Source organism: Lates calcarifer, linkage group LG6 (assembly GCF_001640805.2).
Source record: "Lates calcarifer isolate ASB-BC8 linkage group LG6, TLL_Latcal_v3, whole genome shotgun sequence".
NCBI lineage: Eukaryota > Metazoa > Chordata > Actinopteri > Centropomidae > Lates > Lates calcarifer.
In genome coordinates, this window is record NC_066838.1 from 2,114,181 (window position 1) to 2,141,255 (window position 27,075).

The 27,075-nt window shown below is 39.2% G+C and overlaps 1 protein-coding gene across 1 annotated transcript in view; it reads right to left on the reverse strand.

Moving 5' to 3' along the window:
• Positions 1-20,897, reverse strand: part of prkcz (protein kinase C, zeta) — a 106,080-nt gene extending 85,183 nt beyond the window's left edge. The window contains exons 1-4 of the mRNA XM_018701623.2: positions 20,588-20,897; positions 12,899-13,020; positions 11,944-12,033; positions 11,347-11,397 (exon numbers count right to left, since the gene is read on the reverse strand). Coding sequence (XP_018557139.1) covers positions 11,347-11,397; positions 11,944-12,033; positions 12,899-13,020; positions 20,588-20,664 — 340 coding nt within the window. The 5' untranslated portion in view covers positions 20,665-20,897. The remainder of the gene's footprint in view (positions 1-11,346; positions 11,398-11,943; positions 12,034-12,898; positions 13,021-20,587) is intronic.
• Positions 20,898-27,075: the final 6,178 nt, after the last annotated feature.

The window sequence follows — 27,075 nt, forward strand, 5'->3', positions numbered from 1 at the left end:
TATGTCCAGTTTTGAAGGATGATACCACAGTTCTAGAATTAAAGTGACTACATTCAGTTGAAGTTTTGTCAAGATAACACATATGAATGTTTTACAAACACCACAAAAAATCCCCCTGCACCTTTATCTGGAGTGAATTTTGAAACATTTACACAGGTAATAAAAAACCTGGACCATAACTGTACCTGCAGGTACCACCCATGAGCCCAATGACAGGTCTCATATTAGAGGGTAATTCATCGTCATAGCTGTGGACCACTGTCAGTGATGGAAAGCAACTAAGAACATTTACTCAAGTACTGTACTTAGGTACAATGTTGGGATGCTTGTACTGTAAGTATTTAAATTGTATGCAACCTTATACTTCTACTTCACTACATTTTAGAAGGACATATTGTATCTCTACTACACTACATTCATATAACAGCTCTACATTCTAAATATGTGATTAGTTCATAAAATAGTATGTATTGCTATAGACTCAACTACCCAACAGTATATAAAGTGACAGACAGACAGATGGATGCCTGACCAACAATGCCATTCTTAGGTCCAACTGCTGGTGCAGGCAAAAAATACTCCATTTCAAACTAAATGGGCCTAGTGTTTTAAAATACATTTCTCTAAGTTGTCACATTCAATACTTGTCATAATGTCGACAGGTGTGATCAATATCCTTCCATAAACAACAAATATCAGACTTCTCCTTTAATATCACAGAAGAAATAATTGGTCTCTGGCACAGCGCTGCCTGTGGCACCACACATCATACTGTAGCTATAGCTGCTGAATAATGGACAAGTAACATTAAAGAGACCAGAGGTGTTAAACTAGGAAGCTGTGTGACATTATGCCCCTAAACAAGGCAGCTGTTCTTGCCTGGAAGCTACTACAGTTTGCACTGTGCTGTTGTTGGAAGCCTGTTGTATTTACATCCTCAGGGGCTTGGTCACAGTTTCAGTGCAGTGATTAATTCCTGGATGCTAGAACATTACATAACACTATTGTTACAGATGCAGCTGATGTACTGGTTCCACTTTATGTGCTGCATGTAACAGTAAATTAACGCTCCACTGCTGCACTGATGTGATACAGATTCTGTCTATAAGACACCATTAACCTCAATTGATTCTATTCTATTTTAGTGTTCCATTGTTAAGAGATCCTTTAAGTGCAAGTGATTCTGGGCAAAAACTCTGATATGCGAGAATGGTCAAATCTGTATTTGAATTGAATATCAGCCATTATCAACAATAGCTATCATGGAGGCAATGAAGGCTTGGTGCCTTTGTCAGTAACTTCTGTGACTTTTTAACATCTCAGCCACAAATTCCATCCATCTCTGTTTAAGCAGCACTTGAACATTGTTCACTCAGTGTTGCGTTTGAAGAGACTGAAGTAAAAGACTTTGTTACATATGCCTCGATGGCAATGGGAAAACACTCAATCACCTTTTCAGTGGGTTTACCTAAATTTAAAAACCCTGCATTATTCACTAACTGTGGTGTAGAAAGAGTAATAGTAACATTTCAAAGTCTTGGGTTTCTTTCTTGACTTGAGCTGTAGTGAGCAAGCAGCCAGTTGAGCATCTCGCTATACTGTACCACTGCATAGGTGCTTGTTCGTTTTCTTGTTCAAATTATATGTATCTCTTTTTTTGTTTTTTGGTCACTGTCTGGTATACACCCCTAATTTAGAAGAGGCAACCTATTGCCATGAGGATTGGCTACACTCAGCCACTGTGTCACCAATGGCAGTTGGGAGTTCATAAATAAGCACACCCTCTCTCTGGCCCCGTCTTGATTTCTTAGACACTAGTGTACACTGTTGGCACTTGTATCATAGATCCCATAGTGGATCTGTGTGGGTGACAGAGAACCAAGACAAGTAAAGGCAAAGTCAAAATGAACAGCATGAGTGTGTAACTGCCACCCAAAACAGCATCAAAAAGCCACCTGTTTCCTCGAACAGTGAGAGAAGGCAAATGAATGCAGGGACTATGAAAGGAAGAAAAAAATCATTATCATGAGGGTCAGGGTTTTTTATGTTACTCCTTGAAGTCTCCTCTGACTCCTCTGTGTTTCTCTGTGTGCTTTTCTGATACAACTGACAAAAGGCAGTATTGTCTAACTTCAGTTTCCACTGAAGAATAACTTGCCTTTCTTCTGAAACTTTGTCACCAGTCACCTTGAGTTTCTTTGAATATGGTCAACTGCTAGACTTAATGACAAATTGTTTCTCAATTTCATAGTTGTTACCAAACTTTCCATGGCGATAATACTACAACAAAGTCTGACTGGGCAGTCAGATGATCAGACAGGTTGTAAACAAATCAAAAAGTTTATTCAGTTTATCCAAACTTAACACTTTATCTGGAGGTAGAACTGAAAGTGAGCACAGACAAAATGTTGTTGATAATCCCTCTACAGTAAGTAGAGGACATCAAAGCTGAAGCAGGAAGTAGATCTGTAAACTGTGATGGATGTTTATAATGGACAGTATGGGTGATTATTTTACTGTTTGTGTTTGCTTTCTTGTCCAAATACATTTGGGCTATTTGAAACATGTCTGATAATCTGACTTCTCATGGAAAGTACATTGTAGTTAGTTAATTGAAAATATAACTAAAACTACAAAAATAAGACCTAAGTTGTATGAAACCAAAAAAACCTCTGTAATGGATTACTCAACAATAATAGTCTTGCATTTCCATAAAGTTAGGTGACTTGTAAGATACATGTTAAAGACAGAATGCTAAAATTGAAGAAACAGAGGCTGACATCCTGCCTCATAGGTCTCAGTATGGGTCAAACTCCAAACATTAGAGCCTATCCCTTGCATAAAGCAACTGAATAGCATTTCATTTGATCTTATATGTTGCTTGTGTCTTTTTAACTCTATTTCTAGTGTTTTCTGTTAGTGTAATAAACCTATAATATTACCAGTTCTAGCCAGCTGTTTTGAAAGTGATGGTCAGGCTTTAAACTACTGGTATAATAGCTTCTTTGGTAATCAAAGGCATTTCTAATGTACCAACTTAACTGTACTGGCATGTAAATCACAGGAATATTTACCAATATGCCATTTAGGTAGGTTAACTAATTTAGCCATAAAAATACTGGTCAGGCAAAAAATCCACATTACTTGAAAAATTGTATTGACAGTTGTGGATAACAAAACAAAAAAAAGCGATTTAAGTACACATTTTATTTTGTGTTGTCATGGAATAAAATGAATCCACAACTGACAGAAGCAATCAAATTATATCTTTGAGTTGAGGCATCCCAGAGATTACATCAGTGGCTACAACTTAAAACCAGTAATGAGTATTCTGAAATTGGATTTTCAAAGTAGCTTCCCCATCTCTGGCTCAAAGCCAGAGCTGATGATGTTCATGTAATCCTACAGTTTGCTAGAATTGAATAAACCAATTGTGTTCCCTAATTACAATGCACTGTGGCAATAAAGCACAATGACAGTCAAAGGTCACGATTTAACAGGACTAAGTTGCAATCATTTTTGTGCTTTGGTGTCTTGAGCTAACAGTGTATCACTACAATTTCATGCTAATCAATTATTGGTCCACAGAAGCACTAAAACAAGCAACCACCCGCATCACTGATTGCTAATGCAAACAGTTTCAGCTTTAAGACTAATCTCCTGAGGCTGGCAGTGTTGTGTCCAAATACCCATTAATAATTGGAGTATTATCTGATGTGATCAGTGATTGTAGGATGGAAAACCCTCTCTCTCTCTCACTTGTCTGCCTTAATGGCAAGAATGCTCACTATCAAGTCTTAAAGCAATGACAGAGGCCAGTCTTTACATCCAAGGTTAAGTAATAAGTAAGAACTGCGACAAATACAGAGCCTTTAGCCTTTGACCTGTGCTGTTAGACATGCTTTCTTTGCATTTGGAGAAGAATGTGTGTACATGCTGTGAGGACGAAAGTCGATGTATGTGGTATGTAATTATTCGTATTGGGCAGGTACTAAGAGCAGCATAGCATTACAATAGTCAAATGTGAGGAAAACAGATGTCGCCTTCACCATTACATTAGAAGCTTAGAGGCACATTTATCATGAGACTACTAGAGTCAGCCAGACATCGAAGGCAGCAGTCCATTGAGTCTGTTGGTCTCCAGTTAACCAGCTTAACCACTTACAGACTGACTAGAGCTCTATAATGCAGTCCCCATGGGCCCTCTCACCCGTGCAGCAGAAAACCGGAGAGCTGGAGTTGCTGGATATGCACTGATACACAGTCACATCCACTAACAAGAGGAAATGGAAGCAGATGCATCATTATGTAGCATTAAGTATCAATGACTGCATTGCAGACTGAGCTGTTCAGCTGTGCATTATCCATAAAGTGCTATTAATAGGTCAGTGACCAGTCAGCAAAAACTGACACACAGGAAAGAAACTTCCAACCAGACACACACACACAGCCACAGTCCTACACAGGCTCATAAATAGTTGGAAACAGTGTAGGGATCAATACACAGGATGACTCAGATTCCACAGAGCATGGCCACCACAGCCCCAAATGCTCCCAAACCAGATATAGCCTCTGAGATGTAATACTCCAGCTCTGTATTCACCTCCCAGTGCTGCAGAGAGCAGGCCAAGGACAGAGAGGCTGAATGCTGAAGTGCCTTGTCACTTTAGGCAAAGAAACGTTCAAAGTAAACAGGACTGAGCCATTACCACCAGCCCAGCATCAGAGGAATACACTGTAGCAATTAACATACAGCGTCATTGAGACAATGAATCATGGAAGCATTGAAGGATGAGCACTCAGGCTGGTATTGGGAAAAAATGGAATGTTTCCAGATGGACACCAGCCTTATTACTTTGAACAAGTAGAAATAATAAGACAAAGAGCTTTATCAAGTCATATGAGCTTTCCTTTAATATTCCACAATAGATGGCACTTGGTCACAAAATGTTAACATATGTAGATTAGATAGACACAGCTAATCTTGTTGTTGTAGATGAAAAAAATAACAACTATAAATTTGGCAGGTTTCCTTGGATTGATATGAAAAATATTAGGCTAAATGAATGAAATGAGATACAATGGCAACTCAGTCCGATAATAAGGCTAATTCTAATTGCTAATTCTAAATATATCTACGAGCCCCAGCCAGTTACTAGTCAAAGAAGCAAATCAGAGCTGCAGCAAATTCAAACAGAGTTTTTGTCATTATCATACAAACTGAAAACTGCCTTAACCCATCACAATGGTCTTCTGACAGTTTAATATTGGAACTTCCATAAAGTTGGAAGAAAAAATGGTCAAAATTGAGGCAACAGAGGCCAGGATATTTTAATTAATTCTTAACACTGGATCCTACATTTCCCATAATGCAACTTGCTAGTTTTTATAAAACTGGTAAACATCCAGGTCTTTCAAACTTCATGTCCATTGTTTGTAGTAAGTAAATTGATATTAATGTGTAAAATTGCCCCCGGAAGGCTTTCATAACACATACACAACTCTGCTAGACTTCCTTTTCTCTCTCTAATATAGGGAGAGTAGAAAAGACGGAAGAAGAAAGAACACTTTTGGTATTTATATACTCTTTGTTCCTTGAGGCTCTCCCCTTTAGAAATGAGCACAGCCACCAAGCAAGAAATTCCCTGAAACCTCCCAAACACACACACAACCCCCATATATGTGTGTGTGTGTGTATATATATATATATATATATATATATACACACACACACACACACACACACACACACACATACACATACATATGTACATGGTTTGACTGCCATGTGTACAATTTAGGGTGCATAAAAAGGTTTTTGGAGGTCAATCTTAATATTGACATTTTTTTTGTATTAAAGCGTCATATTTTGTCAGAATCTTCAATTTTTAAACCATTTTCATGGTACTAAAAATAAAAAGTTCTCTGACAGAAATGTATTCTTGTCAGAATGGATTAGCCTCTGAAATAGCATTTAGACCATTAGAGTCAATTTTGGTTAAAGGATTCCAATATAACCGGTGTAACAGTGTTCTAATGTGCAATCAACCTGCATTATACCCATTACGCCAGAGGTAGATACCACTCACACTACAACACTTCTGCATTTCAGACCAGCACTAGCCTGACATAATGGTTAAATCATACACCACCATAACAATGCAACCGTTACTGACACACAAACATGCATGCACACCAACACCATGTCGCACTCGTTGGCAGGTGCAGCCTCAGAGTGGACTGCCAAACAGACAGCCTTCCAGGGCTACAATACAGTGAAGGAAGCCAGCCAGGAGCAGACACCAGCCATGCTAGCAAAAGCTAGCAGGTTGCATGCACACAATCCCTGCCTGCAATGCGTGACACGATGAGCGATAAGGCATGAATCAATCACACATGCTAAACATGGAGGCAGATAGATTTCCCACACACACACATACATACACACACACACAAACAAGAATCCAGGCAAGAACACACTCGCCCAAATCCATTGTCTCAAGGTTTGGTGTGGAAAACAGATGGATTGATGAAAAAATGGACGGATGGATGGAAGGATGCAGAGATAGATAGCTCACCGGTTTGCCTTCTTCTTTTCTCTCCACCTCTTTCAGCACATTATCCAGGCTAAGTGTGCGTGTGTGTATGTGTACATGTGTGTGTGTGTGTATGTGTATGTGTGTATGTGTGGTGAGCCGGCGAGGATACACACTGCTACATCCCCTCCTCTCCCTCTCTCTGACGATCCCTCCCTCTTTCTTTCTCCTCCCTGGGATTTATTTAATTATTTCCTCCCTCCCTCCCTCCCTCCCTCTCTCTCACTCGCTCTTTCTTCCTCTCTCTCTCATCACAGCTGATAGAGTCGCCTTGCTTCACTCAAGGCTGTTTAATTCTCTCTCTCTCTCTGTCTGTTTCTCCCCTCTGCTTCTAGAACTTGTTATCCTCGATGAAGTCGTATCTCTCTGGTTTTTTGCCGTGGCAGGCAGAGCCAAAAATAGAAGAATGAAGGAAAATAAATGGAGTCCCTGCCTTGTGTATTAAGAGCCGATATCTGCACGGTACAATGATCCCTCTCTCTCCCCCTGTCTTCCACTTTCACACTGTGTCCCTCACCCGCCTCTGTGTCTTGTGTGATGCAGCAGCGCTGTAGGCTCCTCCCTGGAGAGACAGCGGTGCCACACAGCTGAGAGAAAGAGAGGGGGATGCTAGGAAAAAGTGGTGGCAGTGGGAGGGGGAGGAGGAGGGTGGGACTGTGGGGGGATGGGCGGGGCCTGGTGCTGGTGATGGGGGTGGAGGGTGGGGGTTCTGCCAGAGAATCCAGTGCAAGGCAGGGCAGCCTCCATCCACCGAGCGCATCATCCAGGATTTCAACACTTCCATCTCCTCCCTCCCTCCATCATTCTCTCTCTACACAGAGGGGGTCTGTTCACTTATCACACATACACACACATACACACACACACACACACACACACAAAAATCACACTTAAAAGCCTGAAAAAAGCTGCTTTCAAGCACTGACTTGTCAACTGTTATTGGTTCTACCTCTGGATCAGGACTTTATAAGGACCCCTGTCAGTTTGAATCATAGTTTCTCCATAAATCAATAAAACATTTCTCATTTAATTTGGTTGCATAAATTTACCATAAAATAAAAACTGAGCCGACTGGATGCCATCTATAGTGGAGTTTAGATTGCATGTCACCAGGTCTAGTGGCAGGACATTAATTTGACTTCAGGACAGAACAAATTCCAGAATTATTCCAGATTAATTCCTGAAATAAAACAAGAGTGATGTCCCTCTGCAGACAGAGGAAGGTAGGTATCAGACTGTGATGGTTGGTAACAGAGGGAAGGATGAGCTGATGGAAAAGTCACTTTTGTTTTTAGAGAAGGCAGTGTTTGTCCACTACTCTCCATACCTCCACGAAATGTGGCACAGATACCCAAGGTTTGTTGACTCCCTACCCTTTCCTCTAGCATCACCCTGACACTCCTATTAAAACACCTCACCAACACATTGGGTGGGTTGCTATGAAAACTGATAAATTGAGACATTGTGGACAGTCATGTTAAGCATGAACTGTAAGAACATTGGTGATCCTCTGACTTTTTATCTTCACCACAACTGCTAATATAAAAAACAAATGAATGAATCATCATCATTTTGTGTCATTGCTGACTGATACAGTGTCACCACAGACTATAATTCATTTGCAAAGCACTGAATTCCGGAATTCTTATTAATAATTATACAACAAGTAGTTCAAACCGAGCAATCTGACTGGTCCACAAGACATTTAAAATTCATGTAAAAGTTTGCGGTTGCAGAAGCTACATCTGTGTGAGTAAATAAATGCAGTGTCTTTGTTATAACGCATTCATTTGTGCAGTAGGCTGTTGATTTAGTTCGGTCAATTCCAAGACCTCCATAAAGCATTAATGTCAGCTCAGAGTTCACTCATCTGGGACTAGAAAATCATTTCCGTTGCTATGTTGTTACTAAGGCTCTGATTATTTGCCATAGTGGTAAACTTGGTTCCATTACGTATAGGAGTCCACTGACGTGACTGATTGTGTTCCAGTTAATAGTCAGACCCCATGTATTTCCATGGAAACGGGAAAAACACTCACCAAAACCTTTTAATTTTGAGAGCAAATTGCTCCTCAACATGAACAGATTTTGATTATACATATTGTTTTGTTGGTAGTAGTATAATCGCAAGATTAAACTCTAAGGTTGTGTTTTAACGTCATTTGAGCACTTCAGTGATGTTTCCTGACCGCATCACTGTCATGCTCAAATGCAGTGAGGCAGTGAGGACATTATATAGAACATAAAGTGTCACACTTAAAATGGCAAAACACAAATGTAGTGCATTGTATGACACAACATTAACCTACATAGAAGTGGAGGCAAGAATGGATTTATGAGAAATATGGTCATCAATTGTACTTGTAGTTTTTGGTTGTTTTCATCAATGTATACACACCCACACACCCACAGTGTATGTATATGTACTGAGAGGATGGAAAAGCAATGGGATAGCCTGTAAAATGACCCAATCAAATACTTCACAGCAGCAATCATCCAGGCATCCAAACCATGGTCCCTGTTACTCCAGTATATTTAGCCAAAAACCAAATACTGGTGCTCACCTCCACTGTAATGGGGTGAGAGCAAGTCTCAGCAGGGGATGATTCAAAATCACACCAAAGAAATCCAAAACTAGGGGACATTGCAAATTAATGTTTTGTTTTTGGTGATTTGGGTGAACAGATCCTTTAATGCTTCAGTATCTTCACAAAGTACTAACTGCTCACTGCAAGGCACTGGCCTTGAAAACAGATGCATTCTAAAAATGAATGCGTAACAATGTTATCCTCCCTCCCTTACTCTCCTTATTCTCATTCTTTCTTCTCCTCTTAAGCTCTATCATTCCCTCCTCTTTCCACTCATGTAAATCAACAGCAAGCAACTGAGGTTTAAAGAGCAGGAAGCCACAATTATTACTGTTACATGTACAATGTTAGATATTATCCACATGGCACAACCAGCAATGCTTTATACAACACACAGTGTGTGTGTCTGACACTGTACAAGCCTGTAACCTTCATTACCTACCTACAGAATGACAGTCACACTCTGCTCTTCACACAGTAAACCAGTGGTCTGCCACAGGGCAAAATCACAGGATTGCCCTCCCATCAAATACTAACACACACACACACACATAATGCAGTCCACAAGCTGCTGAAACATGCTGTCACAGCAAATAGACAGTCAGGGAGTGCAGCAAACAACATGGGAGTACATGAGAGAGAGAAAGAGAAAGAGGGAGAGAGAGACAGAGCAGCAGTACTCACAGTGACTCACAACAATCACAACATTAACACAACAGCAACTGATCTGATGCTAAAGTTTAAGTACAATATATTGGGTGTTACAGCATGCCATGTATAAATAGAAGCGAAATGCAAAAAAAAATCTATTGAAATTGTAGCATCACATATATTTCCACACAGATTAAGATCATTTCAGATAAGGACTCAGCATCGAATTAGAGTCACTCTAATAACTCAGACTGCCAGTGGGAGCACCTAACAATCAAAATGTCAATCAAAGATAGTTTACTATTACAGGCCAAAATACCATGAGATTTGTTGTGAATGTTCATGGAGGAAGAACCCTAATGTTTGGTGATCTCTTACCTCTATCACTGGTCCAACCGTCAGGCCAAAATTTCCTCTTATACAAATGAAATAATGTATGTAACACTCATGGATGGTTTCAATCTCTCTATTAGATTAGAATATTTCTCAGTCAATACTCGGGAGCAAAGTCATGCTCCCAGAGGATGCATTTGCCACTCTAAACTAGGTATAGGACAACCCTTAGTGTCTGGTGGCACAACAAAGTTCATTACTGCATCTTCAGGAAGTAGGTTGTGCTGGAAGTTGGAGGCACTGTGGCTACTGACTTGCTGTGCCAGTCAGTTAGCTGGTCGCTAACAGTGGAAAAACTTCACGCAAGTTAGTCAACAGCAATATCTGTATAATCAACTTGTGCCTCCGAAATTTACATTTGGATAAAATGGATAAATTGAAACCATTAGTGTTTTGTGGAGCATGTTATACCCTGACAGAGCAGTATTACATAAAAATGGATGTTCCATCACAGCTAACTTTAAAAACTCTCTGGCTCTCCATTACGCTCACTGCAATGTCAAGATTTTGCAATGTCAATTCACATTTCAAAGTTCACCAAAGTTGAAGACTTAGTGACTGAATACACTAACTGCAGCAATTCCTTTGCTGGTGTTACTGGGTCCTCCATCCCCTTATGTTGTATGGGTGAATAGTCTGATTTCCACTAGATGTGGATGGCAAAACTACCAGCCAAGAATGTCACAGGCACAAATCCTAGCAAATATCTGCAAGTTAAAATTTTACAGGCCACATGCACAAATTCATAAATACAAAATGAGTTTTAAAAGCATGCAATGCCAAATTTTGTGAATGAGGTTGGTGTTCTGAGGACAGAAAAAGTTTTGTCTAGATTTAAAAAGAGAATGTACTTCTGTTGTTGGTTGTCTCCAAAACTGCTTGCCCTCCTTTTTCGTTATGAAATAGTAACTTTTACTTAAAAAAAAACTTCATCTGGCTTGATTATACCTCAAAACTATATTATTCCATGTTAAGGAACAGGTTCTTAACCTAGTTTAACAGTGCTATTTAAAAGGCATAGAATCTTGTGTGTCTATGACCACATAAAATTAGATGTTTCACTGTAATCAGGAGACCTGGAGGGGGATAAAGAGTGAAAGCAGAGCTGATTTACTCACTATCTTCTCCGGGGCAGGGCATGCCAGGCCGCTCCGGGATACTGGGGAAGACTGCAAGAGACAGACAACAAAGGGAAACTGACTGTTTCGATCTGTTATTTTTCTTCTCCTGTCACTAAGCAGAAGTATGAGAAAAGATGCACAGGACACAAAAATAGACACTCTGATGACCTTATAAAAATGGCATGTCCCAAGAAAGAAATTAATTTAACAGCAGAAACTAACAGACAAAATAAGTTCTAAAAGAAGTTCTTCAAGACTAGTATACAACTCAAGTGGTCTGATCTGTACCCAGATATACAATCCACATGATGAGCACCTTGAATTTACATGAATTCAAAGTCACACAAACTCTTTATACTTCTATGTCCTTACCAAAGGTTCATCATAAAGTCAAGTCATCTCTGACTCAAGGAATATTACAGTAACTGAAAAATCTGTACATGCAGAAATCCATAAATAAAGGTTTGTGCCTTGTCAGGCCTTAATGTTAAGGTACTTGCTAAGGCAGGTACCTTTCCTATGATGTTTCAAGTCTCCTGAAGATGTCAAATAATTAAATGATATTAATACTTATACATTTAGGAGCCAACTCACCATGCAGCAGCAGTCCAGATTTCTTGGTCCGATTATAAATACGAAATGCTTCCTCCAACTCCATCTGAGAAGAGATGGTACAAGGGTCCCCTACACACATACAAACACAAACACATTTATTCTCATCAGTGATTAGTGATTGCTGAAATGATTAGTCATATGAAAGGATTAGCTGCTTCAATTGAAAATTTGCTGCTTTCATTTGTAAGATTATGAATTAATTCATTGAAGATTTTAGACAGCTGGTCAGACAAAACAAAACCTTTGATAACCTCTGGATTTAGGAAACTGAAATGTTTAATTAATTTTCTTTGCATTTCTGACTGGTTTCTGATGTTATATAGACCAAATTATTAACTGATTGGTCAGAGACCCACAGTTTGGGAACCACTGGTTTAAGCCTACATGGCTGTCGTTCAGCCAGCCAACTCACACATATCTGAAATCATAGATTTGTTCCTATTTTAATCAATCCAGTTCTTTACACAGGCTCTGTTTTACCATTTTAATATGCACCACACATGCATAAATATGACCTGGACATCCTGTACAGATGAAGCACTGAAGGTTCTGCTGCTCATGCTAAGCCTCCTGTGTAGACTGACTGAATGTAGCTTTCTTTATGCTAAGTGACACCAGATGAATTAGGATTAGGATGAATTAGGATATTTGTAAAAGAGAACAAAAAAACTACAACAGATATTGTTGGTTATGGAAACAAATTTGTAGAGTGTGGACAGCTGAATGTGAACACTTCAAGTCATTCCAGTGTGCAGTGCGATGTGGCAGTGATGGCTTTACACTGGCCAAGAGCCCAGGAAATGGGCTTTCTGGCCACTATGCTGCATTTTTGAGCCAGAGTTTAGCTGTAGCACAAAAGGGCACAGACGGTGCCTTCAGGATGTGACAGAGCATGCAGACTGATGTACAGTGTAAGAGTGTAAGGCACACCCACCTTCATCATCGATCCACTTGAGTGTGATGGGCTGCTGCTTGGCAACACTGCACATCGTTCTCACCTCCTCACACAACTCCACAAAGGTTACCGTGGCAGCCAAGTCTGTGATCAACATGTCCCTGAATGCATACACACAGAAAATGTCAGGATTGAGTCACTTTGTCTAAGTGGAGCCGAGATCAAGAGATCCCTCAGGAGGGTTCAAGAAGTCAACAACAAAATGAGAAATCATTCGCTGTTATTGAACGTAAAGTAAACTTCCCCTATGGCCTGATACTGTAGGTTAGAGACAGGGAGCCTCAGTCCTAAGTTATTGGTTGGTTAGTTTGGCTATTATTTGACTAGGTATTTACAGAGTACTCAGATGTGCAGACAGGTTGGCTAGGTTTGGAGCACAGTTAATGGCACAATGACTGGAGAACAATGTGATTCACTGTGCATGTCTGTTGTGCAGCATTTACTCTTGGCTCAGATCAGTCTCAGCTGCTTACCAACTTGCACTCAAGTTAAGTGGCACATTCAGAATAGATTATGCATGATGATTATGACTGGATATGTGAAATGTTTTTAGTACAATACTAGAGTTTGAGTATCAAATCAATACTTTTTCATATTTAATGCAAACTTAAGGGACCAAAAAATAAAAAAAATACTGAGTTTCAATATCCTCCACTAATTAAGATAGACTTAAGATTTGTCTTGGATTTAGGAGTCCAAATGAGTAAGAGTGCTTTGCCAGTAAATATTATAAACAAATGATGTAAACTGGACAGGAGGCACAGACAGTGATTGAAACCAGTGGCCACAAATGATTTGTTTGCCATCTCTCTGAATTTTTATATCAGTGCTGGCCTTCAAATAGCCTTATCAAGCGAGAGTTTTAAAGAAGTGTGTACATGTTGAGTTTTAACATCACCCTCACTTCTTTGTTGCTGGCTAAATACGATAATGTGTGCAATATGTATTCAATTTCAACAATGCAGCTGCTCTGAATCAAGCTTATAGTGGAGACAGGGCCAGACACCCCTAGATATGTGTGTGTGTTATATAACAAATATCAGCATGTAAACATTCTTTTAAAGGTAGAAGTGCAGCAGCCCATGTGAGTGTGTCTGACAGGTTTCTGGGTGTGTGTGTGTGGCCAAGTGTTTATGGCAAGTGTTTGTTGGACTCTGACAAGGTGGAGCAGAGACAGCTTGCTTCCCAGCAGGCATTGCTCCACACAGTCAACACCCACACATTTCAATGTGGAATGATGTCTCACACACAAAAACATGCACACACAGGCGCGCGTGCGCACACACACACACACACACACACAGTTTGCCAATATCATCTCATATTGATCCAGTATTTGTGTTGTAATCAAATCAGATCTGGTTGAGTTAACTCTGATATGATGAATCTGATGTCTGTGTGAGGATGATAGATCATACTGTATATTTATTTTCAGAGTGTGACTAAAGGCATTTTTGTGGCTAACCCTTGCACTGTTTGCTGAGTGTGTATGTACACTATAAAGTGCCTGGCACACTTAGGGATTGGTCATGTACAAGTGCATAAAGATCAGCATGTTGATCTTTGATCCCACTAATAAAAATATCTCTGTCACCACTAGCATAAAATACCACACAACTCACTGTGTGTTGGTTCCTTGTTAACTCACACTGTGGCTTTCCGCCTACTTCAACTGACAACCCATCAGACAGATTTCCATTGTCACTTTTAACCTTATTCTGGGAAGCTCCATTAAGACTGAATGGTAATTTATGTTGGGTGATTACCAACATAAACTGTGACCAAATACATCTTTGTGCATGAAATAAACCCAGCCATTAGTCTGTCCCCACAAGCTCTGAGGCTGACCAGCTCTGATGAAGGGTTTAAAGGTTTCTGAGGAAATTTCAGATATGATGATGGATGATTGTGGCAACCTCTGTTGATATTTATCCACTAACCTATTGATCTGTGTCTGTGGGGTATGTTACCACTGTCCCTAGAAGGCTTAATATTACTGTTAGACTAAAGGAGCATTCTGTAATATTTGCTATGCTGGATGTAATATTATATTAGCAGATAATTTTCACACAGTGTATAGTTATACTTCAGTGTATCCCTTACAGAGCAAGACTCCACAAAAACACTAATACACTTTAGATGTTGACAGTAAGCTACATGTCCAGCTATACACAATAACTTTGTAGTAACTGTGTTGGCAGTCTCTTGCCTTCAATAGATTTTTTAAAAAACTATTCTTTAGGAAAGAAGACAAGAAGAGAAAACAATCTAATCTAATCTAACAATTCAAAACTATATTAAAAAAAAATAAAAACTCCTAATTTCCAATGCCTGAACAGGAGTTTTTTTCTTTTATTCTTCCTTTTTCTCTTCTCACTCTCTCTGTCTCCATCATCATAATTGTTATTAGTGTTAATTCCCCAATTTTTCTTTAATTTGTTTCTCTCTTCTCTCTCTTCCTCCTTCTTTACATAACAACTAAACTCACACATACACCAACTCACATGCGGAGTACAAGTTTTACTCAAGTACCCCCAGTTCATTATTTAAGCTTGTCTTGTTGTTGTATCTGTATCCTCCCTTGTTATGGCTCATATGCGTCTTCCTGTCAATCTGTTGTCTTAAACTATCAATAAACATACAAAAAATATTCTTTGAGGGGATCTTATAAATAACTTGTAACAGGTTAAGATGACATTTTTAGTGGAAGTAGAAGTAGTAGAAGTAAAAATCTGCATCATAATATTTTACTAGAAGTAAAAGACATGTGAAACTGTATCTAATGAAATTCTCATTTGAAAAGAAAAACCCAGGTAAAAATCTTTTAAAAAAATACCTTGTGTAGAAAAGCTCAAGTCTTTTGTACTCTGTTTTTTTGCTCTTATACTTTAACAAATGATCAGCAGCAAGTAAGAATTTCTCTCCATTTTTACATTCACTCTCTATTAGTAGAGCATATTGTGTAACAACAGGAACTTGTTTACTGTAAAAGGCCCATCACATTTTCCAAGAGCCCATCTTCTAATGTTTTGTTTTACCAACAGTCCAAAACCCAGAGATATTCAGTTTACAAAAATACAAAACTAATAAAAAAGGAAGAGTGGAAACAAGCACAGTTTGGAAATTTGGTAATTTTTGAACAATTACAAAATTTTTCAAAAAAAGAAGTTGATGATTAATTTTTTATAAATCGCCTTGTCAAATCAACAGACTAATCATTGCAGATACAAACAATTCTATAACTCTTTAGCAGATATTGATGCCATTCCCTGTCTCTTTCTGCCAGAAATGTCACTCTGCTCAATAGAGGTGGGTATTAAAACGAATCAAATCAATTTTGCCACCTTCCTCTGTAGAACTTGTTTGTAGAAAAACGTTTATTCCTTGAAATTAGACTTTACTAAGATCAGTCGTACTTCTCAATCACAAAAATACCTGAAAATGTGAGCTGCCATATTAACTTTTCATATAAAGTACAGAAGTAAAAACTTCAAGTTACACCTCTTGGCTTGCACTTGTGCAAACAACCAGGTATTTACCTGTGACCAACAGTCTGACCTGAATGGTAGAAAAGGGTTGAAGGCATATTCAACATACCATGTCATTCAGGAGGGTTGTGTCTTGAGATTAAAGAAAGACTAACTGGATTTGCCTGAGTTTAACAGGGCCACCTCACCAACCAGCCCCTGTATACACACACGCCTCTCTAAAAATAAATTCAGAGGATATTACCAAACTGAGAGTAGAGAAGCTTCTGACCCAGTTCAGAGTTTTGAGTAAGTTGTACATCAGTAAACTGCTGCCTGAGAAGCAACACTTCTCTACATTCACAGCAACATGTAGAGACCTGCTGCATAAATAATGTTATGTATTACCCCTACCAACACACTCACTGTTAATCAACCTGCATGTTCTCCCTGTGCCTGCATGGGTTTCCACCCAGGTGCTCCAGTATCCTCTGAAAGAAATGCAGGTTGACTCTGGTGACTCTGAATTGCCAATTGCCACCAGGGAGAAGTGGGTATAGTCCACGAATAGACCCCCCCATTTACAAAATCTTTACTCTCTCAGTATAAAAGAGCAGAAGACAACTCCTCACAATGTTATTTTAAGCTGTGTGGTCCGTCATGCTGGGAAGATTAAAAAACTATTGAACAAGGTGGCATTTCATTCTAAGCCTTCAATATTTCAGTCTGTTTAACCTATTCTGATCTCTTAATTATGAGATGCCAATGCAGGCCAGGCTCAGTAGACTGTGGACCTTGTTACTGTTAATCCAGCGTGGATCTAGAGGTCATTCCACAACATCGCTCATTCATGCACAAATGCATAGTGGCTATCAACTAGCTACTCCTGAGATGATTAGTCACTTAGTCGATCTACAGGAACAGATTTTCCCCCTCAAACGGTCGCCATCTTGACTATGTAACAGAAGGGGAGTGACCACCAATGTATTTTCAAGCCTGTGAAAATGGTGGCCAAGGAAGAATGATACGTTGTCTGCGCAGATGGCAGCGTAATTTACACGTCACACGTAACAGGTGGCACACACAAGAAAGTAAAATGCTCATATTTAAATCAAGTAAGCAAAGCAGTCATCAAATATTTTGGTGGGCAACAATCACAGCCACAATTTGCAATTGTCACTTCTGGTAAATGCGTAATGGGCGTGTTTGCACTGCTGTTTGGACGTCACTTTGGACTTTGCAAAGGTGTGGTGGCTATTTTACACTATTATTTGACATGTGGTAAAATAACTATTAATTGCAGCTCTGGACCCAACTGTTGGACTGATACTAGGAATGTGCATGAATAATCAATTAATTGATTAACCAACATAGTAAACATAGTCAACATCTATTTTTGAGGATCAACAAATTTTAATTTGACAAATTTTTAATTGGGTGAAGGTGCAAGGAAAGACAAGGAACTAATTACTAATTACGGCTCAGTTTCTGCTGAGTGCTTCTTCTCTGCTGCATCTTGCTCTGTATGGTGCAAGCAAAAGACTGGAACAGACTTCAACAATAAAAACAAGCGAATTACGGCATTAAGCTGGGGGGGTGGTGGGTGTTGCTTAATGGTCTTCGCAAGAGTTATTCTTTTAGTAGTTTCACATTCAAAATCAGTGTAATAAGAGCCTGCGGGCTGATAACTGTGCTGCCACTATCATTAGCTCTCGTTGTTTCTAGATGTTCAGTTTGTTTTTAGGTCAGGATTTCTTCAGTGTTCATTGTTCAGGAGGTTTTTACTGGGAGCTGAATTATCCACCAAGCCCTCATTGAATAAAGCAGTTTCGTGTTTAAAAAATCAAGGTTTCTCTGCGACGCAGACACAGGGTGTTGAAAGCAGCTCTTTGCTCAGCTTGTTTCCCTGATTACTGAAGATACAGATGTCTGATGACTAAAAAATAACAAAGAGCTTTGGTGACTTAAATGATTTCAGACCATACGCAGCTACAGCTCTGAAAAAGAATCTGATGGAAGCCAAGAAAGTAGCAATAACAGCTGATGCATGGACAGCTCTCATGTTTGATTTTTTGTCACTGTCAGTGACTGACTTGACAGTGACTGGAAGACTTCAGGTTCTGTGCTTTAGACTCTCAGCACAGATGAGACACTCTGCTGAGAACTAGTCTGAGGTGGGTTGTTGATGAGTGGAGCTTGGGAGCTAAAGTTAGTGCATCTGTACACTACAGTGAAAAAAACATGACTCGACATGACAACATATTATTATTTTGGTTTGAATGGAGGGCATGACTGTAAAAAGTAATAAAAAATGCCCATCCCTAATCTATACCTTTTACCCGTAAGGGTCATGGGGGGGCTGGAGCCTATCCCAGTGAGAGGTGAGAGGTGGGGTACATCCTGGGCAGATCGCCAGTCCATCACAGGGCCAACACATATAGAAAAACAACCATTCACACCTATGAACAATTTAGAGTCATCAGTTAACCTGCATGTTTTTGGACTGAGGGAAGAAGCTGGAGTGCATGGGCAGAACCTACTCAGGCACAAGAAAAGCAAACCAGGGTCTCAAACCCAGAAACTTCTTGCTGTGAGCCAACAGTGCTAATCACTGCACCATCATAACACTGATCAACAACTCTATGTCTAACAACGCCAAACATTTGCTGGTCCCAATTTCTCAGTTCAGTTTTGTTTCTTTGCTCAGTTTCATGTCATGAGAAACTGAATATCTTGACTGCATATCTGGGTTCTTTCCTGATGGTGATGGTCAGATTAAATGAGAAAATTCATCTTGGTGTCTGGGCAGTCAATCTGGGCATTTACCTTTATTTATAACATTTTAGTAATGATTTATTGAGATTAATAATGGTTAGCTGCAGCCCCATAGATAACACTGAACCTCCTCTTTGCTACTGCTGGTCTGTGTAGGATGTAGCATGAGTGCATGTATGAGACAGTTTAACTTTTCTTGTTTCTGACTCTATTTAAATTATCAGTGACTTCTATGACTTCTATGGGATGAATCCAGATTGTACCAATATTAATAAAAATGAAAATCCTGTGAATAAAACATGTTGAAGTTACAGCACACTGCGATACTAAAGCAAAAAGCATTGACAGGAACATTTAGTGGTAAGGAAACACAGTATAACAGAATGAGCCTGCTGAATGGCCAATATGCTTGGATTTTTCTGGTGTAAAAAACTGAAATACCACATACTGGGGATCCAGCCTATAACATGTTATATAAGCAATTGTGAAGTGTTTTGCTGGGTAGCAGAGAGAAAAATAGAATCACATAAGTGAAGAGAGGGAGAAATGGCTGATAAAAAGAAAATTTTCCAGACTGATGGAGGATAAAAATCTCATTTTTTGGAGCGTCTTTGAGAGAACAAATAACTTATCTTGTTTGTCCAAGTTAAACTTAGTATCAAAGGTGACATAACCACACAGTTAAGACAAAAGATGAGGCAGCATGAAAGGAATCAGACCCACAGAGAGCTGACATACTGCAGAGAGGTGCTGTGATTTTAGTCCACAAACAAGGCAGGTCTGTAAACTTAAGAACATATGATCCAGTGACAAGTGACAGCTTTACAAGCAATTAAAACTGGTCAGTGATACAAAGTACACCTGACACAGAGACACTGGGAGGAGTAAGAAGAAGAATATAATCATAATCATCATCAAGGATTTGCATTATTTCATATTTTTCAGCAACACAAGTGAAAATTTGCATCTTGCTCATACTACAGCAAAGAATAAAAGATACTGATGCATCTACAAAAGATGTGAATTGCTCTTTGGAAGCAGGACAACACACCGCAAGACAGACTGGATGAATTGCCTGTAATACTACTATAACAGCGTATAATACAATGAAATAAAACTAATGTGAAGTATTCACTATTAGAGTTGAATGTGCTTGTCAGAAAGTGAAAGCCTTTAAAACATTCAACAAATTATTATCATATTATTCTCATCACTTTTCATTATACCTGAGTGAATCTGACATTGGTCAGGTGTGCTGTGTCACCCTGACTGACCCAGCCTTTCTGAAAAGTCAAGAAAACGAGGTAACACACTGACCCGTAATACCACCACATATCTCAAGTCTCCATTCCACAGGTGTTTCCCCATGTCATCGTTAGCAGCCAGCTAACAAGTGTCTACTTATCCCCTGCGACTAGCTACTTACCCACAGTAGTGTGCTTTAATTTTCACCAGATCCATGCCCAAGTCCATTATGGATCCGTTTGACGCTAGCATATGCATTGTACAGTTTGGTTTACCTCCCAACTAGCCAAACGTTGACTGGACAGGCCTGAACTAGCTGTATCACCCGGTCACGGATAAGATAAAAGTTTACATAACACGACCAAGAGCAACGTTTCGTCCAACACTCTCGAAAGAGAACTTGTCGAGCTACTTTAAAGTTTCCTTCGTTTAGACAACATTAGAGGCTTTGCTGGCGAAGGAGTGGTCAAAGTGTCTGGAATAACAATGCAATTTCCGGCTTCGCATCAAAAAAGTAATACACATACTAACAAAGGTAGCTGAAAGGGGATTCCGGATCAGAGCGGGGCTTTTATTTTGAAAATTAAATCGCTTAACCCCTAATCGCGTGAGAGCAAACTCTGAGTAACTTGACACAGTTTCTTATGTCTCACTATGGTTACTGAGTCCAAATTCACCTGTCCCATTCTTTGTAACGGGGCTCATGTGATTGTCCCAGCAAAAACTCCAGTATTCATGAAGTGGTGCACAGACAGTGTATGGTGGTCGAAAGTGATTTCATAACGAACTTATTCACACAGTTGACCAAACTCACGAATCAAACCTCCTTTGTGGTAGCCTGTGTCCTTGTCATATTCCAACATTACAGGTGGTCTCTTTCATTTCCTGAAAGAATTAACTGTTGATGTCCAGAAGATTTTGTATTAAAGTTTTTGAAAAATTAGTTTCATTTTAAAGGTTTCAATAAAGTGTTTGATGAACATGGTTTTCACTGTAAGAGACGTATCATAAGAAAGAACCTTAAGGACAAATCAAACAGACTAACAGAGTAACTGATAGTTCACGGAGACAAGGTGGTTAAGGCCTCAACCACAATGATGCAGTTCTTAAGCGCCACCTGCTGGTTAATTGATAAACAACTTCAAGAAAGCATCAGTGTGCTTGTGAGTAACTGTTCAAACAAGACAATTCCCTGGTTAAGGTGAGAGGCTGTCCTTTCAATTGACCTTTACAGGAAAAAAATAGCAATGGCAAAAATGGCAGCTAGCTAATATCACACTAGTATAATATACATTATACATACATATAATATACAAGTATAATTTACATTTCAGATTATTAGAGTTCTTTCATATATATCAATTTTCCACATGCTGTTACAATGCTTTTATTAAACATGTAGTACTGGCTCAGCCACATTCTCGTGTGAACATTAAGTTTATATGAAGACACAGACAGGCCCATCCATGCAGGTCATTGAAACATCCCCATGACAACAGAACTATTTAGATCATTTGCATTTAAAAGCCAATACCTGAGGCTGTGATCCAGCACGGTGGTACAGCAAGAAGGTTCTGGGTTTGAGCCCCGGGTTCTCTGTGGGTACTTCAGCTTCCTCCCACAGTCCAAAGACATGCAGGTTAACTGGTGACTCTAAATTGGCCGTAGGTGTGAATGTGAGTGTGAATGGTTGTTTGTCTATATGTCTTGGCCCTGCGATGGACTGGTGATCTGTACAGGGTGTACCCTGCCTCTCGGCCAATGACAGCTGGAATAGACTCCAGCCCCCCCACAACCCTTAACGGATAAGTGGTATAGATAATGGATGGATGAGGCTGTGATCTTCCAGATCTGTGTACTGTCATCAATTAGAGATAAACTGAAAGAAAAATATATTTAAGAAATGATCAAAAGCACAATATCAATTCTTCCAAAAACAGATAGATAGATAGATAGATCTGTTTCCCCATATTTTATTTTTACTGTTGTTACTGTTAACTGTTAATGTGTCTGCATGTCTGTCCACTCTGGTCTCTTTTATTTTTCCACATTAAAGTTTGCCCAGGAGGAATTTAGCCTTGAAAATAAGCATTTAGTGCAACATTCTGAAGTCACCACGGACACAGTCTCTCACCAGTTACACCTACACCTTGTAGCCCATGTTCAATCATTACAGCTTTAGGCCAGGAACGTTTTGGGAAGCAGTCTGATTCAGCTGGGACCAGATCTACAAAAGCTGTTATTGACCTGAATGACAGATTCCTCAGCCATTCAGATATTTCTTACTTTAACATGAAATAAACCAATTTTTGCATTATGGGGAGAGAGAGTAAAATTGTTTACAACCAAGGACAATAAAGATAAAATATAAGATAAAAAAACAAATACTATATAAAGTTTCCACAAGTATGCATTTCTTATTCATTATTAGATTATTGATAATGATAATTTATCACCGGAACTATTATACAATATTTTTCAAGTCAAGTTTAAATTCACTGCTCAGAAAAGTAACATTAGGCCCAACAATATAATAATGTTACACATGTTGGAGTGAGTGATTGCACAATATTGTATTTTCTTCTGTGTCATAAATAAATCAAATCTCAATAAAATAAGGGAAAAAATAGCCAATCAGTGCAGTCAGGATTAGCAGCTTGTGTTGGTGCTGACATATGAAACTGGTTGCTATGGAGAGCCTGTATATTTAAGAAACTCATTCCAGAATCCTCATTTCACTCTGAGACACTGGAGAGGAAAGTTACACTCAAAGATTTTTGACAAAGCAAAGAAGTGATGACTAAAAGAAAGACCCCTGCCAACCTCAGCTGAGCTGAGCAACTGTTCATCATGGAAAATGTGAGAATATAATGAGTTTAGAATCATTTTAAGAATTTTCTTATTCAACACCTCGACTGAATTTTAGCTTTGAGGCGTTGAATATTTGACAGACCCAGAAACTAACTTTCATGTAGTGTCAAATTTGTTCAGTGACATATTAAATATGAAATATGAAAGTCTTTAGTGTAAATAATTGAAATGTAACAACAGTGCTGATACAGTGTTAACTTGTTTAAACTTCACTGAGTAAAATAAAGTGTATTGCACAGGTTTGCACTCAGTCCTCCTCTTCTCTGTGCCTGATTTTTTTCTTAACATGCAGCCCCCATTCATTGCTGTATTTGCAAGTGTATAAGTGATCTTTAGTCGTTGTTGTCTCAGTACTGTAAGTTTAATGTGATATAACAGGAATAATAAATAAATAAGTAAATAAATGAAAAAGGAGAGTGAAAAGAATCATTCACATGTAAAATAGGAAAACAAGTTAATTAAATAAAAGTCATCTAATTACAGGAAAAATCACAGAGCTCAGCAGGTTGAAAGGATGATCCAGTTTATTCAATGTTCAGTCAAACACAGTTGTGTTGAATTAAGTCCCATCCTAACCTGTATGTTAATGGTTCCAGATGTGTGATGTGCCATCTCACCTCCATGATCACAACTACTGGAGGAGAGAGCCCCACAGGAGCCAGACCAGCACCAGCACCAGCACCAACAAGGTAAACCAGCTTTCTTTTGCTGTGTGCTGTGCAGACAGTGGACAGTGTTGTTATGAGCTTGTGCTCATCTGAAATATTATTTGAAACATGATGTTTTCTGTAAAGCTTTAACACCTAGTGTTTTAAATGACTCTAAGTGCATTTGCTCATAACCACAGTGATTATACCAGCTATACGTTATAAAATATTCATGTGGCATTGAGGGCAATCAACACTCCAAACCACATGTGGCAGAAAGCTGTTGTGTCTGTGATGCTGCAACATCCATGATATGACAAGTTACAGTGTACAACAACAACAACAACAACAACAGCAGCAGTTTGACAGTTTAGACACTGAAACTAATCCAGTCTGTGTGAGAAGAGCAAAGAAGAACACTCAGCTGATGTTGTCACTATGAAAAAAAAATTCTCCATAAAAGGCAGAGTATAATTAGCTGAAATAATAAAATCATGATTAATCATCAATCAATCATCAAGCTCGACATTAAGGCATTACACAGTTACACAGTTACCCTGTTCTGACACTTTCTTGAACATCAAAATAAAAATGGGGATGTTTTGAGCCTAAGATTACGACACTGTTCAACAATCATTTTTAAAACTAATAAAATGAAATAACTGAAACAACATTGCAAAAGTAATCTCCCAGTTGTTTTGTTGAGGTCATTTGTGTCACTTTAGCATTTTAACTTGATCATGTAATGAGTATGTAGGAGCCATTTATTAGGAGTATTTAATTATTATAGGTATTGATAGCTACCTGCTTTATTTAGACTAAGTACATTTACTTTGTTAGTTAGTTATTTGTTTAGTTTGGCAAGTTGTTTGTTGATTTTATTTAGTGTGTGTTTGGTTTGGTTTGTCAGAATTGGGCAGCACTTCACTTCAGCTTTTCTGTTTTTCTGTTTGTACATAAAACAGTTAATTTGCATTTAGTCTGAATGGAATTCAGACTCATGTTTTACTGTGGGAGTCAGTGGAGACATTATGTAGTAGAAAGTTTGAGTCTGGCAAAGCCTCCAACCTTCATCCCTCTGGATGAGGCTGCTGATCTGTGAGGCTTTGTCATGTGAGGATTTGATGTGAGTATGAAGCAGCCTCTGCTGGGGACATGGTGGGAGACAGATCGTCTTTGTCTCCCACCCTGGGAGAGTCCAACAGCTCCTGCCAGGAAGTCTACACCTCTGAAGCCTGAAGCCTCTGATGAAGAGTGAGACAGACAGGTCTCACAGCTCCCTGCTCTCTGGTTCAGCAGAGAGATAAAGTAAAGGTAAGACTTTCATCATCAGTAATCAAGGGAGGGTGACAAAGGATGAGCCTGTATGTTGCCCTGTGGCTCGAGTATCACAAAGGACAAGACATCTACCCACCTCCTCCTGGCCACTGTTGCCATGGTAGCCAGTACCATCATATTGATGGGATGTGGTTCTGCCTGTAATTCGGCATGTTGGACTGTAGACAGCTGATCCACTGTCTGTCTGTCCTCCTGCAGGTCTTCATGCGCTGCCTGGACGATGATATCAGTCTGCTGACTGTGCGTTTGGTTCGGCCTCGGTCTGTGTCAGTTTCAGTGAGTTTGCTGTTCAGAGACCAGTGGGAGTGGTTGTGTGGTTGTATGGATAGAAGTATGGAAGTGTGCAGTGGAGGTGTAAATGGATGGACTTGTACATGTCACAATCACCCATTAACGCACACATTCATACAGCATTTGCTCTATTCTACAAAGCGCTCTAACACATTCACACACTGATTCACACACTGATGATACACTGATGATCTGATGTCCTGAACTCTTATCTTCTCTCATTAAATATGTGGCATTTGCTGTAATAGCACCTCTGCTCCTTTTCCTCAAAACTTCTCATGTTTTAGTTCATAAAAGTGTTTTCATTTTTATGATGGAATTTTTGATTTGGGTGAAATCTTTTGATTAAGCGACATCTTTCTATTTAAGAGCATTTTCTTAGTCACACTGTTCCATATTCACACTGGTTCTTCTTGCTGTAAACCTTCCTCTTTTTCACTCTGGCCATTACCGTTCTAACTTTCTATAAGACTAACAGGGGAGAAATCCACAATGCAAAAATGTATTCATATGTTTATCTGCAGTTGATTTGAGTCTTCAGTCGTCAGAGTCAGACAAGTAAAGTACTTCTCTTCCAAAATGTCCCTTTTTGAGTTACTATGCTATCCCACCAAGACACAAAGAAGACATTTTACACTCATTTTATAGATATTATTCTAAAAATCCTAAATCCAAAAAGTACTGGGACTGTGTAATTTGTGTCCCATCACTTCAACTGAAAGTGTATTAGGAAGGGATCTTTTAATTCCCAGTATAAACAGGAGTACTAATTGCAGCATAAAAAAAGCTGTTTCTGTGTTCTCATGGGCAGCTGACTGTTTTAAGACAGACTTGAAAAATTGTGAATTGTGAAGTTTAAAAGCTACTTTTTATGTTCAGTTTCTGCCATTATATATCATTATGTTTAGAATTCCCATGATTAATATCTATTCAGCAATCATATACTTAGTGTATTAGTAGTTACACAGAATAAACCAGTGACAGTGTCATTTTATGATAAAGCAGAGCAGCATGATACCCATGATCCATTCAGTTAGACAGGAAACACAGATTGAATCCACTGATGTTACAGCAGCAGTCTGAACTCAACTATAACTGATCTAGTTTGACCTGGTCTCTAACAGGCTGCTGAAGCCAGGAAGAGAAAGAGGGAGGAGGAGAGCAGCTCCAGAGCCCAGTCCCTATGGGCCCCAGCCTGGAGGTCTCCCACCCTCTGCTTTTAATGCAGTGGCAGAGATGCTCATGGCATGGCTGACTGACTCTCCATACAACCCAGAGATGTGAGCCTCCTGCAGGAAACAGGCCTGGTGTGGTGCTCCTCAGTACTGTGACAGTACCACACTCACACACATGCACACGTGGACACACACACACACACACGCTCAGATTCTAGCACCTTTGTTTCAACCCTTTACTGAAAGTTCCTAAAAAACTAAAACTAAAATAAAAAACAAATAAACACACCAAATAAACAAACACATAAAACATATGTTTGTACATATGTTTAACTCTTTAATTCTTT